This window comes from Zosterops lateralis (genome assembly GCF_965231275.1).
Source record: "Zosterops lateralis genome assembly, chromosome: Z".
NCBI lineage: Eukaryota > Metazoa > Chordata > Aves > Passeriformes > Zosteropidae > Zosterops > Zosterops lateralis.
Genome location: NC_139800.1, coordinates 62,516,723 through 62,532,738, shown reverse-complemented (window position 1 = coordinate 62,532,738; position 16,016 = coordinate 62,516,723). Strand labels below are relative to the sequence as shown.

At 36.9% G+C, this 16,016-nt stretch overlaps 1 protein-coding gene across 1 annotated transcript in view; it reads left to right on the top strand.

The window, feature by feature from the left end:
* MCTP1 (multiple C2 and transmembrane domain containing 1) overlaps nt 1-16,016 on the top strand; it is a gene marked incomplete at its 3' end in the record, with an annotated part of 205,984 nt that overhangs the window by 39,771 nt on the left and 150,197 nt on the right. Inside the window, 1 exon segment of the mRNA XM_083884436.1 lies at nt 15,173-15,287. Within this exon segment, the coding sequence (XP_083740562.1) occupies nt 15,173-15,287 (115 nt within the window).

Genomic DNA, 16,016 nt, shown 5'->3' with positions numbered 1-16,016 from the left:
TTCACTTTCCTTCCCATCACCACAATTTTGGAATAAACTCAGTTTTCCCATCCAAGAAAATACCAATGTTATCTGGAATATAGGCAAAATATCTCCTCCTTGATTTTATTTTTAGTCTCTCTAATGCCTGTATCAAGGTATCTAGGATTGTGTATTTTTTGGGAAGCATTTAGGGGACTGTTGCCTGTTTTACAAGGTGCTGCTTATATTGACTACAAGGTACATATATTGGTTTTGACTGCCAGGAATGTTAGTGTGTGCTTTTCCTTGTGTATTTCAATGGCTGTTGGTCATACTAAGACAGGTGATTTTTGCATGACTGGCCAGTATAAGCTTTAGGTAAAACAAAAATTTAAGTTTCACTTGCACTTATCTCATGTTTTTTCTTCAGATACTAGATACTGGGAATAACTCTTCAAAGAAATTACTTTTTGTGTGAATAGAAAGAGGAAAAGGAAAATAATTATAATTTTTAAGTAATAGGAAAATTCTAGGAAACCAAATGTGCCTCTTTTTATGCCTTTAGAAATAGGGAAATGATGCTATGGGTTTGGTCAAATCAACATTAGTGGAGCATTAGTAACTGACTGTTACTGTGAGTTAGTACAGCTTATATGAAATATTGATAGTTCTAGTATATGTTTAGTATATTTACCAAAAAAATCAAATAGATTAATAATTTAAGAAACACATTCCAATTTTTATCGAGTTCTTTTTTTACAATAAAATATAGTATAGCATAATAATACAGCATGCATTATTGAATTTGGCCAAAGAAGTCACAATTCTTTAAAGTGATTCTGCCATCTGATGGTTTCTAGTTCTTTATTCTTTGAAGAAAAACCCAGTAATTTTCTCACATTTCTTAGCAGTGTCAGTTTACATGTGGGGGCAAGTGGTTTCTGTGAGAAAGCTAAATGCAATTAGGACATGACTGATTCAGTCATGTTCTTGAATTCACATTCTTGGTCCTGCTCCATCATTCTGTGAAGGTCTATTGCATGAAGATAGGTGCATTTAGGTACTGAAAAATACTGTAAGAGATCTTTTAAGAAGGGCATGACATGATAGAACAGGGGGTTTAAAGTGACAAATGGTACATCTATATTAGATACTAGAAACAAATTCTTGACTGTGGAGTTGGTAAGGCACTTGGAGAGGCCCAGAGAAGTTGTGGTTGCTCCATCCCCCTGAGTAACTGGATCTAGTGAGAGTGTCTTTGTCTTCATATATAGAAGAACTCTATCTATCTGCCTATCTATCTATATCTTCCCTATAATAACATTCTCCATCTTGTGCCACTTTAAATCAAATGAATCTCATTTTGTACAGAGCAGGCTTAAGGTTGGGGGGAAAAATAGTGCAAGTGAGAAAGTGTGATGCTGTTGCTCCCTGACTGAGTTGCCTGCCTTTCAGAAGGTAGTCCTGACTTCCAATCTCCTCTCCCAGAACAGAAATTTAAAGGAGCTGGAGGAGACAGTTAAAAACAGAGAGGAGGGGCCAGGCTGGAGGCAACTGCTTTCCTTCCCCCAAACAGCTTCTGCAAAAGGAGCTGGCACTAGTGGTCCTCTTGACTGGTCCTTGGGGCAGGATCTGTAGGGTGCAGCTTTGGAACTGGAGTCCCATGTGCAGATCCTGTGGAAGAACCAAGGTTTCTCTTTCTGTGGGTGATGGTGTTATGAAAGATAGTTTCTGTGATTGCAGCCACATGCTGAACTTTTCAAATGATTCTGTGGAAGCCAAAGGCTCAGTGAGTTCTGACACTGTCAGGTGTGTTGGGAAGGGGCACAGCTGTGTTTGGGTTGCAGAGGCAGGACATAGTCTTCAGGGCAAGCTGAGAAGGTCTGTGCTTTTATCTTTACTTGGGAAGAACAGCAGTAGCAGGAACTGAGAGCAGGTACTGTCCAGGGTAGATGGCTGATCTGGAGGATTTGGAGGGCCCCTTGTGAGGCTGCAATGCACTTTAGTGTGCAAGGTCTAAATTCAGCCTTTGTGCCAAAGGAAATTCCTATGTGTTTTTGTCTAGCAATTACTGCTAATTATAGTAAGTATTCTGCTGTGTTTCATCTATTTCTTAAGCAAAATCTTCTATTTGCAAGTGCAAATTTAAGCTTGCAGTGTGACCACAAAATAGACTGTGTGTGCTGACCCTTTGATATATTCTAAGGCTTTTTTGCTAAATTAATTTACTAATTATAGCATGAAGAGGGATGAAGGCTGGGGAGGAAAGTTTTCTCTCTAAGTAAAATCTATGCTCTCATCAAGAAAATGCAAATGCATGCAGTTATATGTTTAAAAGACTTTTTAAAAATTGTTACTAGTGCAATAAGCTTTGGACCTATTTAAGCAAAAAGCTGTCTTCTTCCTGAGTCTTAAGTGTTTGCACAAATTATATGCCTTCATACCTAAAAGAACAAGTTAAAATGTGCTCCTAAAATGCAGCATGTTAAAATTACCCTTTTTCAATGTGCTTTGTATCACTAGAGGAGATGAAGAGAATTTGCAGTCTCTCTTATCTTCCTGGAAATTCTGTGGTGCTCCAATGAATGAAAGCATGTTGTACTTTGCAATTACTGTGGTTTGAAAAACACTGAAGCAACTATTTGGTAGATTTGATATTTGCTGTCTCCAACAGTCTGCCTTTAATATTTGTATTTATAAAGATGTCCTAAATCCAGCACAGTTTTGTGAAGAAGCCTGTGGAAAGGTTCTTCATAAAAGTATTTTTACATGGATAGAAAAAGGAGCTCCTCTTCAGGTTTCCAGACTGAGAAATGGCTATTGTAGCAAATCAAAGCTTTGCTTAGTCTGTACAATTATTGAAACCTCTTGGGTCTAGTCTTTCTGCATAGCTCAGAATAAATTCTGCAGTCTGACTATTTTAAAGAAATCATTATGGAAATCAATACCTCCCCCCAGAATCCCTCCTCCACCAAAATAGCCCCTGCAAAAAATCCTTGAAACAACAAATGCACAAAACCCCCTACACCTGCACAAAACCCCAAACAAATAAACAAAAAACCCCACAACAGACAATCATAGAGAAATTCTATGAAAATAAATAGTATGCAAGCTACTAAAATGAGAATATGTCCATTCCCTTCTTTAGGAATAAGACTTAGTATAGAAAATAGATTTTAATGGTGGATTAGTTTTATGGTTTTGTGCATACATTGTTCTATTGTCCCTAAAACTTGAAATGTGATAGATGAAAGATTAACAATTCTGATTCTGGAATTTAAATTGTTTTAAAAACAATTAAGCAACACACATAGACTTCAAAAGTCACCGTAGCTTCAAAAGTCACTTAAAGACTCCTGAGAATGTTTACAGCAAATTCCAGAAATACCTGCTTGATACCATAAGAAGCAGTCCTTTGTGGCACATTTTGACACTCTGTATAATGCAGGTGACTGTAGCAAGACACTTAATATTAGTATTAACCTATTTGCTACTATTAGCGTGTCATTGTTAATATCTTCCTCAAGAGAAACTTAACATCCTGCGCCTCTACAGGCAGAAGAGCTGAATGTCAGACAGGTGTCCTTAGAATTTACAAACCCACACTATGTCTGAAGTGGTCACCTCTTGTACTTCCTTCAAAATAGACAAATTACCAGAGAAGGCCTCACCTGTTTCCTTCCTTACCTCTTTGTTGTACTGTGCTATCTATAATGGCCTTCTGTGATCAAAATTGCACTCAAAACTACACAGAATGTTGAACTTTAATACAAAGATTAATATCTGGTATCAGATTGATTTAGAGGAATTTTCTTTATGAATTTCGTATTACTTCTAACAATTTTTTTGTCCCTTTTTGTTTAGTGGCTGTGTCCCTGCTTTCATCCTCTTTATTGTGGTTATTATGAAAGGTGAGTCATGAAGGTTAACTGAAATGTTTTCATGGTGGTCATATCTTTAATGTATTGAAGGAGACAGCTTTAGAATTAGGGTCAAAGTATAACCCTCTTTATAAAGTCAAGGGATGTGAAGGTGCACCTTAGGCGAATGAGATATTTCTGTTGTCTGAGATGTTTGTTAAAACATCTGGTGTTTCCAGAACTGGTTGAAATTTATAAATTGTCTTGTGGTGAATATGATGTAATCTACAAGATGGTGTACAGAATTCTATAAACCTACTCAAACTCCTCTACTTTTGGTTGCTTTAGTATTCATTCTGGTTATTTTAGTTTAGCACTTCTTTCAGTATGGCATTTTTGTAGAAGTGTCACCTGTTATGCCCTTTCTAGGCCTCCTTTCTCTCTTAATTTAGGATTCTGTTATAGCCAAATAACTGCAATAACACTTTTAACTGGCATATGAAATGTACCCTCAGCCATAATATTTGTTAATAGTATTTTTAATTAGTGGAAAAGAGACCTGCAGAAGAAAGAAGTCAGAAACTGCATGTTATGCCTGTGAAGGTAGTGCACTGTACATTTTTTGTGGTTAAAATAAGAGGTGCAAACCAATTGCAGTTCTCAGGAGTCCACTTAAACCAAATTCATGTCATTGGTACTGCGAACGTAAACCAAGATAGTTCTGTTCTTCAGAGAGCTTTTTGTTAAAGTCCACTTGCACTTAGTAAGACGAGAGCCATTAAGAAAACTTCCCATTCTGGCCATTCACAAGAGTCTCTGGCAGTCACACTCCCAGTGCTGGGGATTTCAGCTGCTGGCACCAAGGCCCCTTTCACAGCGGGCTGCTCCAGTGAGCAACTGGAGCCCTGCTTGGCTCCCCCCATACACCCCACTCGCATGCAGTCATACCAGGTTTCCTTGATGGTTTGAACCCAGGTTTCCCATAGGAGATGTTCATATCTCTAGTTCTATAAAGCCATTTTTTGACAATAACAGAATCGGCTCAAGCTGTTGCCTCTTGGAGGAGTTTGAAAAAGGAATCTCTGGGCTTTTACACACTCACAGTCCAAGTGCCTGTGAGTTTTGGCTTCTGCTCTGTCTCTGTCCGTTCATCTGGCCGCCAGTGTTTGGGCCCTTTGTCATGCAGAGGGCTGGCAGTTCATGGCTTCTTGTCTCTCTGGACTTCCATCCAGAGCTCAAACTCCATCTCAGTCTGTAACTTGAAATTGCAGCTTGTAAAAAGCTGCAATTTCAAAAGCTACACCAGATGTAGTCCTTAATAGTAGCTCCCCTAGTACCTAAATATGTAACTGCGAGTGGATAGTTTCTCATTTACATACTTATTTAAAAATCCTTAATTGTTTTTCAAATCAGGTAAAATGTAAGACCTTGTACAACATTCTCTTCTGTGATATCTTTAATGGGTCCTTTGTTAACAAAAACTTTCACTAATAGAAGAAATCATCAGAAGTGCAAGTGTGTATATATATTTTACAGAGGTTTGCATACTCTGATTTTCTGCACCGACTTGAACCCCATCTCCGTGCATGAGATACTGGGAGTTGCAGTAGGAATACAAAGTATTTATTTGATGCATTTCAAAATTGTGAGTTTTAATAAGGAGAATCAATTATGTTCATGATTGTGTTTATAAAACTGGAATTTCTAGTACGATAATTTCTAGTTTGAGGGAATATAATAAAATCAACAAATTCTATATCATGCTTGGATTAGGGTTTATTCTTTACCCAGAGTACCATTTCCATATACATTTCAACAGCTCTTTATTGTGTTATCTCTAGGTATTTTACTCAGCTGAGCTAAGAGATACATGTTGTAAGTGACAGGCACAAAGACAGAGATTTCAAATAAAGTATGTGCTTTTTATTTTGGAAAGAGTAAGTACTTAATCTGAGATTGTGTTGCTGCATGTTAGTTGTGGTTTCCACTTGCGTTGCTAAAGGGCAGACTGACTTTTTCAGGTCTTCAGGGCAAAATCCTGTGACTTATGCTGCCAGAAGAAAACCTATGGGTCTGCAAAAAATTAACTCTTCAATTACAGGAAGAAAGCTGTAATTTCCCTGGAATAGCTGAAGAAATCTAAAGAGCTGTGGTAGCATGTCTGTCATGCTGCTACCAAAATAGACTTCTTCTGCCAAGAATTTTTATGACATGAGAGATATTAGAGTAGGGAGAAGAAATACACAGAAGAGATCTGTCCAAAGGAAATTACAGGAAAAATAGCAAGTATGTTGTAAGTATTCCACGCCAGAGGGCAGGAAGAAAAAAACCCAAGGAAATGGGATGTGAATTCTGCCAGAAATGTTACCAGATCTTTCAGATCATGAGATTGTCATTATCTGAAATATAATGTGTAAAGATGTGAAAAAAAGGTATTAGCCAAGTTTGCATGATGACTATGTGTCCCAAGAGTGCCTTCATGGGGGAATGTAAAAAAAAAAAAATGCAAGTATTGTCCTGAATTAGCTCCTCCTATTTACATGTTATGGTAGAGTTTTTAGAGGTCATCGAAGAGCAATGTAAAAAAAAAAAAATAAAATAAAGCATTTTTAGGCCTGAGGAACTTTTATATGTGTGTTAGCATGACTTGTTAATCTGTGCTGAGTTCTGAGTTCCTGATTTTGGAACCAGAGTCTTCATAGCTGGCATGGGGGTTTTGCATGGTATTGCACTGGCTGTAGGCGTTACTGAGCAGATTGCCTGGTTTATATGGCAAGGTGGTAGTGCAACCAAAATCACTGAAAGATCTATTTGATTGTCTCACAGACACAAATGGAAATGATGTTGTAATGAATATCTAGAATGAGTTTAAATGTATGTAACAGGAGGGACTGGAGAAATAATTCCAGGAGCTGAGAATAAATACTATATCATCTTCCACTATGCATGAAACCAAATTCCTAATTGAAGGTAAGTAAATGTAGTCTTAAAGAGATAATAAATAAGTAGCACTCCATTAACTTTTATCCCTGCCCTGTTTAGACAGAAGTTTTAAATGTATCAAAGTGCATTTTGTATTTGCATAATTCAGCAGTGCTTTAAAGGAACAGGTGCTCTTTTTTTGGTGAAAAAAAAGTTTCAGTATACTTTCATTTTGAGATACTTGGGACATGGTGACTCTCTAGAGTGCATCTGCTTGCAATGTGAATTTTGGTGTAGGATACATAATTTTGAGTGTGAGCAAAAATTAATTTTGTCTTCACGAGGAATGTGCCATTGTGTTACACCCTTGTCTCTTTTGTAAACTTCTTACACATGGAGTTACATGAAGCTGTGAAAAGATTATGTCTGGTGGAAACGAATACATTTCTGTCTGAATGAAAGCAGTGGAGACAGCTTTTTCTATAGGTTCTATTTATCTGCTGTCTTTCTGCAAACAGTAGAGGCGTACAGTTCCTGTTACCTTCACTTTCTCATAGTGTGGCAAATGTCAGATGTGATTCCAGGATGACTCTTCAGAGTTTAGTACATCTATACTGATCACAGGAAAAATTGTATAGAATTAAAAATAGGACACGGTGATTTCAGTTTATTAAGTTTTGAAATTGTTCCACCAGTATTGAATTGCTATAAATGCTATCTTTTGCTAAATTAAAGAACAAACAAACAAGAAAATTTATGTGTAAGTTGATGTTTCAAATTGACAAAACCTAGTAATTTATGCAATACTACATACCAGTTCTCCTCAAAAGTTTAAAGCACTGTGTCTTAAAATTAATAGTGGAGTCTTAACTGCCATACAGTCTAAACCAAATAGCAATCAGTATCAAAAGCAGTCACCTTTCTTGAACAACCAACGTCAGTTTTTGCATTAAAACTGTTTATATGAGAATGAAGTATGCTATCATTAGGTAAGAACCAGAGACATTCATCAAGGTAGAGGGAAATTTGCTTTAATAAGTTAACTCACATAAATTATTCACAAGATATGTCATAGTTTTGGTGCCATTATTTCTAGTTAGCTGTTGTCACTAATGGTTTTTCTTGCCAGTCTGTCTCTTGGCAATGAAAGGAAGGAAGCAAAGGAGGACTGGTCTGGTGGCAGCCTGAAAAACTGCTCTACTGCACACAGAACAGCCCTGGTGCTGCTAAATTTGCCTGTCATGAGAAAAAGAGTTCACCAGCAGTGACAGTCTCTGCATTGTGTGAAATTAAAAACAGAGATATCCCATTAAACAGAGTTCTTGAGTTGAAAGAAATACAGTAAATATCTTTTTAATATTTAATGTACTCTGCTTGTATGCTTTCTTTTCATCCTTAAAATTATTTTCCCCTTATACCAATGCTAACAAGACCTGTCTCATTAATTCAGTATTAATTTAGAATGTTAAATCAGGAAGTAGCATTACAAGACTCTTGTAGGTGGTGTTTTTAATTTGAATGGTATAGCAAACTCTAGAAAACTGGATGCTACTCATGAGGATAGTTTTCTGAAGAAAAATAGCAACACTGGTGTGTAAGTGGAACAACTGAAATAAATTGTTCCAATCTTTCAGGTGAATATACAGTGCTTTACTCACATGAATAGGCTGAGGTGTATTTAACCACAGTTTATTTCTTGGTATAAGCAATGAACTTTTCCAGGTGATTGTTTCCAAAGTGAAGTAATTTTTCTACCTGAAATGCGCACATGGATTTTGCAGAATGTGTTTTTATTTTGTGAACTTCAGCAGAAAATGCACATTTTAAGCACACTTTCTCAGTGTCACACGTTCATTATGTGCTGTTTAATTTTTCATAGCAAAGTGCTGTGAGACATGGTTTACCTTCCAAATAACTGATCCCTTATCCATACTAGGAGGGTTTCAAAATAACCAAATTTACAAAACTTTTTTAATGCAACAATACATCATAATTTGTCTTTAGAAACTAAGGAGACAGGCACATCATAAAATTAGAGAAAAAAACCCAAAAGACTCACTGTTGTGGGCAGTGTCAACATTGTGTGTATGCTGTACTGTGCAGTTCTTGGTATAATACATCTTTATCCAAGCATCCATCAGAGCACTCTGGATTGTGTTTCTCAGTCTAATTTTCTTTGCCCCTTTGCTAGCATAGAAGAGAAGTAATGAGTGGCTTTGGGCCAAGTTCTCAGCATTGAGGGCCCAGGAGAGTGATGGCAGGAACTGACTGGATGATGGAAAGTTAAGAATGCATCAATCAAAAGGGGGATACCTTTGTTCTCCAAACAAACACTTGCTTTTACTCTATGGAAAGTATGTAAAGGTCTTTGAAATAACCTTTAAATGAGAACAGCAATGTATGTGATCCTTAAAAATGAGTTGTTTTCCAGACCTGCAGTCAGAGAAATAGAAAATGTTTCCTATTCTTTGTGTGGACCCTCACACAACAATAATTTGAGTGTTCTGTCTTTCATCTGGAAAGTAAAGCAGAATTACCCCTCTGTTTCCAGTGATCTAAAATGAGGCTCAGAGGGGTTAAACAAGATGAGTATGGCAGTATTTAGTATGTGAAGCCACAAAAGCTATGCAGATCCTTCCAAAACTATTGTCCCTTCCTGAGAAGAGTAATTCTGATATATGTTCTTTGTTCTTTAGGAGTTATTAAAAAAATATTACTACTATTTTATTATCTTTTTTTAGTCTTGAAGTGTATACCACAAGGCTATTTAACTCTACCATTTTGAAATTATAAACACAGATAAAATTACAAAAAAGGTGTAAGACGGACAGAGACTAGTGAGCAGGTTCACTGCTATATGCTATGAGATAATTAGTTCTACTAAATCCTTCTTATTTCCAGAAAGATGCTGTTGAGAGAAGACTTGGTGTTTCATTGCAGTCATTAGTGATGCTTATTAAATCAGTTATTTAAATGTTTAAAATAGGAACTACTGAAAATGTGGCTTGCCCATTTGGCTCTAGTCTGCTGTGTGTTTTCTGAAACCATAAAGATGAAATGACTGCAAGATGTAAAAGATACATAGAGATTTTAAGAAAAGACATTTCACTTTATATATTCAAATTTCAAGCAAAATTGAAACAAGTTTTATGTTACTTTCATTCTGAGTAGTTGCAGTTTGCAGCAGCAGTCAAATGATGTTTGTGCAGAGCTGTTGCTACCAGCTGGAGGTGAGCAGTATTGCTGAGCAGTTGCCAGCTCAGAAAGCTAACTCAGATTTGCAGATACATTTGTGGGACACAAAGCACTAGGAAAGTTCATCTAGAAGCAGTTTATTGTTGTTTTACTGGTAGTGATACTATTGCTGTATTTACTGTACTTACTTTAAAATTAATTTAAAATATTTCAAATCCCATGTTCTGGTATATTCCTGAAATGTAAAATATAACTTTGTCATATAATTTAAATAAAAAACTAATCCTGGATAACCCAGGTTATGTAAAATATGTTTATATGAATTTGTATAATTAGGATCAATAATATGGAAAATTAAAATAGAAATATTTTAATATTTTTTCTATTGTGAAAACATGTATGATTTAAGTTAAAATACAATGATTAGAGATTTTTTTTTTCCAAGTGAATGATGTATATGGCATTTATGTTGACTACAGATATCTATCTCATTTTGAAATGGAGACAGCTAATTGTTCATAGATCATCTTTGGTTTGGATGTGACATCTCTCTCTGGTTCCTAATTGAATTTTCTTTCATTTGCCATGTTTGATATCACTTGCTGTGTAATTCTGCACTCTTCAGGCAAGTGAAAGAATTTTTTTTGTGTGACAGTGCAAGTTTTTCTAGGGGTGACAGAAAGCTAGCTGCCAGAAATTAGAATAGTGCTGCATCTGTCTGAGACTTAGTCTTTGGGAAAAACAGGAAAAAGGAAATGCAGATATGATTTTAACACCTAAAAATCCAATAATTCTAGGAATTTAGAGTCTGATTTTGGTGAGGAAAAAGTACATCATTTTTGTATTTTCAGTGTTATTTTCATCCCCTTAGAAACTGCTTCTATTTCCCATTTTACTTTGTGCATGCATTATGTGTTTGTGAGTGCAAGTGCCTGTGTGCTTGCATAAATGTACTCAGACAAGCCATGTAAGTTCCAGTAATCTTCTTAAAACCAAAATTGCACAGAACTGCTCTGTCTTCTTCCTTGTCTTAGAAACAGAATAATTCTGCAGTAATTCTTTTGGAAGTCAGATCTAATTTGTTTCATGATGACTTGAATTTATTATGCTTTTTTCATTTTTGACAAATATCATATTTGGGATTTTTGACAGTGTGGATGACTTGCTTTCTACAAGTGCATGTAGAAAGCAGCTTCATGTTTGTTGACTCATACACAGTATGGCTTGATGTGCCCTTGAAAGTAATGGGTTTCTTCACAGAGAGCAACTGAAATATGCAGGGAACAGTTACAACTTTTATGAGCACTGCAGAATAAATGCAAAGCATATATATAAACTTATTTTGAAAAATTCAGGGTTTATGTGTATCTTGGTATCTTGGACATACTCTTCACTTAAGGGGTAGAGACAATGGTAATTCTGAATGCCAGTTGCAGCACTGCCTATCAGTGCAACCAGAAGTGGAAGGCAAAACAATGCATTGAGAAAAGTTAGCTAAGGTGACAATATACTTTATTTACTATGACATTTCAAAGCAATAGAAAATTGCAGAATGGATGAGGTTTGCAGAGACTTCTGGAGACAGACCAATCAAACCTCTTGCTCTGAGCAAGATTGCTCAGGACAATGTCAGAGCAGGTTTCAGGTGTCTTCAGGGACACTCCGTGGGCAACCTATTCCAGTGTTTGGCCAGGGAAAAGTGGTTCATTCCTGGTACCAAAATTGGCCAGATAGAAACACAGTTTTTTCTAACACAGTTTTGAGTATTAGAGATCAGGCATTCATCCTCTTAGTGACCAGCAGCTTATTGGTCACTCAGAGAATCCTTCCTGTAATCAAGTGCCCCCAACATCACGTAAATAGAGCTTTTATCATCTGCACTGATTACATATTCATCAGCTGTCCCTGGTTACTTGATATATTTATTACTTTACATATCATAACCCTTGTCAAAGTCCTTATATGGTCCTTCCAGGTCTTGTTTGGTGGTCTTCAATGTCCATTGTCCTTTTTAGGTGGCTTTTCCTCAAACTCAGCTTCTGAGTTAGCACAGTATTGTTGTTTTGCATAACTTCTGCTTTGTCAGCCTTGCAGAGCTGAGGTGCCATCCTCCTCACATTTTGCACAACTCCTGTTTGCCTGATTTACATTCTCTATCTGTTTCTCCAAAGCTGTGCTGTTCCTTTTGACTGTCTTTATGAGAGAAAAATGCTGTTCTGTTCTACTCTTCTTATCAAGTCTCCCCTTTTTTTGAGAGTAAATTCCTTAAGGGAACTCGTCTACTAATATCTGCATTTCATTTTATGGTGTAAGACATTACAACTGCTGAATCATGATGCAAGCTAAAACACACAAAGGAATTATGGTGACAATTGCAAGTATGTTTTAACCAAGTCCAGCTGGGTAACCATGCAATAAGTTTGATTCAGATTTCTTCAGATCCCCACGAGGTGTCATCTTGATCTGTGCATTGCCAGATATGTGTTTGTTTCCAGATTTCCTAGACATCTGTAAACATTCTACCACTTTGATCAAATACAGAGCAACTGTTGTTGATGCAGTGCACACTTCTTGTGATGCCAAGAGAAGGTCTAGTGCCATTTGTTTTTGTAAAGCGACTTGTGACAGGCTCTTAACTCTTTTCTGCAATGCAGTAATGACATCTATTGTATAATTTTATATATATATTTTTTATGGTGGCATAGAAGTCCACTATTGTCTTTTCTAATTAACTTACTCCTAGTCAGGATAAAAACAAATGTACAAAACTATAATTTTTAGTTGGTTGCTCAGTTACAGCACTTAAGGTTTGTTTTGTACACTCCAAATAGCTTCTTATCCATAGTCCTGAGGGCACCTGCTCTTTATAAATTATTATTATGTTAAGGAAATGCCTTTCCAGCCTAGGGCAACATTTTGTGGGCTTTATTCCCACATATCCAATACCACTCTGTTCCATTTTGTACCAGCCAAGGATAATTTACTTTGCCCAATATTAAGTGTTTGAGTGCATTGTGTGGGATTTCCAACAGAAGTTCTGATTTCATCGGTACAATTTAGTGTCCAGTTCTTTGGGGTGGGGGGTACATCTTTGCAGATGTGTATGATCATAGGAGATGTTGATGGGTACTTGCACACTGACTGGTTTGTCTACTTCTTGGTAAAAGGAAGTGTTCACCCAGTAACTAGTATTAATTTCTTCTGGAATGGGAATTGCCATAAATGGTTAATGGTTTAATCAAAAAAAACGTTACACAACCCTGTAGAAACAGGTTGAGGCAAAATATTCCTAGGGATGAAAAGAACGTTAAAAGTAAGAAAATTACTTCCTTTGATCTTTGAAAAACTTAAAAGTCTGGCAATTCATTGTTTTTAGGGAATGCATTGTGTTTGTGAGATAACCCCAGAAGGATTTGGCATGATTGCAGTAGTTGCTTTTTACATAAGATAACATAAGACAGTTTTTAATTTGTGATAAAACAAGGCAGGATAATGACATGGGAGAAGGGTGGAGAGGGCAATGTGTAGCAGAACTGGTAAGGAAGCTGGAGTTTCTTTCTTGAAGAATAGGTTTGTAATCTTAGTGGAGAAATGGATAACTTGGTTTTATTTTCTTTCTTGCTGTACTATATTAGACTTTGCAAATACTGCAGAAGTAAAATTTTATATTAGATTTAAATGAATAAATGTCAGCAAAATCTTTTGCTCCTAAGTCAGGATATAGAGGCAGATGGAAAGAGGAGCAACTTGATGGGAGCTATTCTGTTTGCTTTTATTTTGCTGCCAGATATTCTTTGTCTCTCTTCCACTGCTGTGGAACCAGTGAGCATGCCAGTGTGCATTTTGGTCAGCATTTTATGTGTGGCAGCAAAGGTTAATATGATAGGGCTTGAAGATATGACTCTGAAATAACAAGAATGAATGAGATGTTGAACTGCCTTTATTTTATATCTTCCTTCATGCTTTAGCTTTAGTATTACTTCAAAAAGAAGACAGGGTTTAGCAGGAGGAAAGAGATAAAACTTGTTTTTGTTGAAATGATATAGCACTTGGTACATGTTCTGAGATATTTTTATCATTCAATCTTTTTTTCTTGCAGAGGACCTATAATCACATAATAAAATATTAATAGCACTACTCTTAAAAGATTTAGCTCCTAGCATGAGTATATGTAAATATAGTCTTCAGAGTGTGTAACAGATGAAGTTCTCATATATACTTTGAATGTATAATTGATTTAATTTTTCTAGTCTTAAAATCAAATATGGTTCCAAGCATGTGCTGTAATTGGATTCTACTTACAGAGAGATGTGTTAAAAATTATTTTGCAAAAGCTTCTATATACTAAGAAATATAATTAATCTACTTTGTCTTTTGGACAGAAATATATTTATTGTTCATGCACTCCAGAGGTTCTGGGGAGTTCCTTGCATTCCGACTTGCTTTATTTTTTTAGGACATATTTTATACAAATAACTAATCTAAGAATATTTGCCCTGGCATACTGAACTACAGATGGATTTAATGTCTTTATGATTATTTCCCTGCCACAGCTTCCCCCAAAACTCTATGGAAAAAACCCATTTAGCTTGCAAAGTACTGCAGTAGAGCATAAAATCTTAATTCATTTATGTTTATTCAATGCATACATTATAACTATTGAATCAACACAGTACTTGAGGGCACCGGTAATTACTAGTCCAAATAATACTGAATGGTCCAATGTCGTATTTTCATTCCTTATTTTGCTTTAGTGGGCCAGGAGTAGATATGAATGTAATTAAAACTGTAGTTCTTAAAATCATCAAGTAGTTTGGGTAGGAACGGACCTTAAAGACTATCAATTTCCAACACCTTTATATCAAAGTATTACTTTTTCAACCAGTTTGGTTTTCTGGTTGATTTGGGTGGTTTTGTTGTTTTTTTGTTTTGTGGGTTGTTTTTGTCATCGGGTTTTTTTGTGGGGTTTTTTTGGGGAGGGGTGTTTTGGAGGGGTTTGTTTGAGGTTTTGTTTTGGCTTGGTTTTGGTTTTTTTTTTTTTAAAGGAATCTTGGTAATTGTCATACTGATGGAATGGACCAGATTCCTTGATGTTGGGTAGTAGCTCTGAGGTGGGGAAGTGCATGCGGCCTTTTCTTAGTTCAGTAGGATGATATTTACACCTTATATACATACACCTTACATGAAACTTTTAGTAACATTAGCTATTGCATTTTTATTTTTTTCCTCCCCAGAGTACAAATTCACGTGGAAGTGGTAATGCAGATTTTCCCTCTGGGGATCCCGGAATATACCAATTGGATGTTACTCTAAGAAGAGGACAGAATCTAGCTGCACGGGACCGTGGAGGTAAGTAAACACTGCCTTAATGACTGGAAAGTTGCATGTTGTTTGGGTAAATTTATGTGTGGGTATTAAAATTAAAACGCCCTGGGGAATATAACTAGTGACTGGCCACCAGCTAGATATGACACCACGCAGTGACATGCTCTGGGCCCAGCCTTCCAGCCAGTTCTTAACCCACAGGAAAGAGCACCTGCCTAAGCCATGGGCTGCCAGCTTCTCCAGGAGAATGCTGTGGGAAACAGTGTCAAAGGCTCTGCTGAAATCCATGTACAGAACACCCTTTCCATCATCCACCAGGCAGGTCACTTGGTTGTGAAACAAGATCAGGTTGGTCAAACAGGACCTGGCTTTTTCAGCCACTGTTGGCTGGGCCTGATCGCTTGATTGTCCCGTATGGTGCAGTGTGATCACACTCAAGAGAATAGGATTCATAACCTTCCCAGGCACCAGGGTCAGGCTGACAGGCCTGTAGTTCCCTGAATCCACTTTCCAGTCCTTCTTATGGATGGGCAGTGTGTTGGCTAATGCCCAGTCATCTGGGACCTGATGATAAGTGAATGATGGAGAGCAGCTTGGCAAGCTCTTCCTCCAGCTCTCTCAGTACTTTTGCATAAATCCCATCTGGTCGGATAGACTTATGACTGTCCAAATGGCTTCACAAGTCACTAATTCCTCTTGCTTTACAGGACGTTTATTCTGCTCCCCACCCCTGTCTACCAGCTCAAGGGCTGG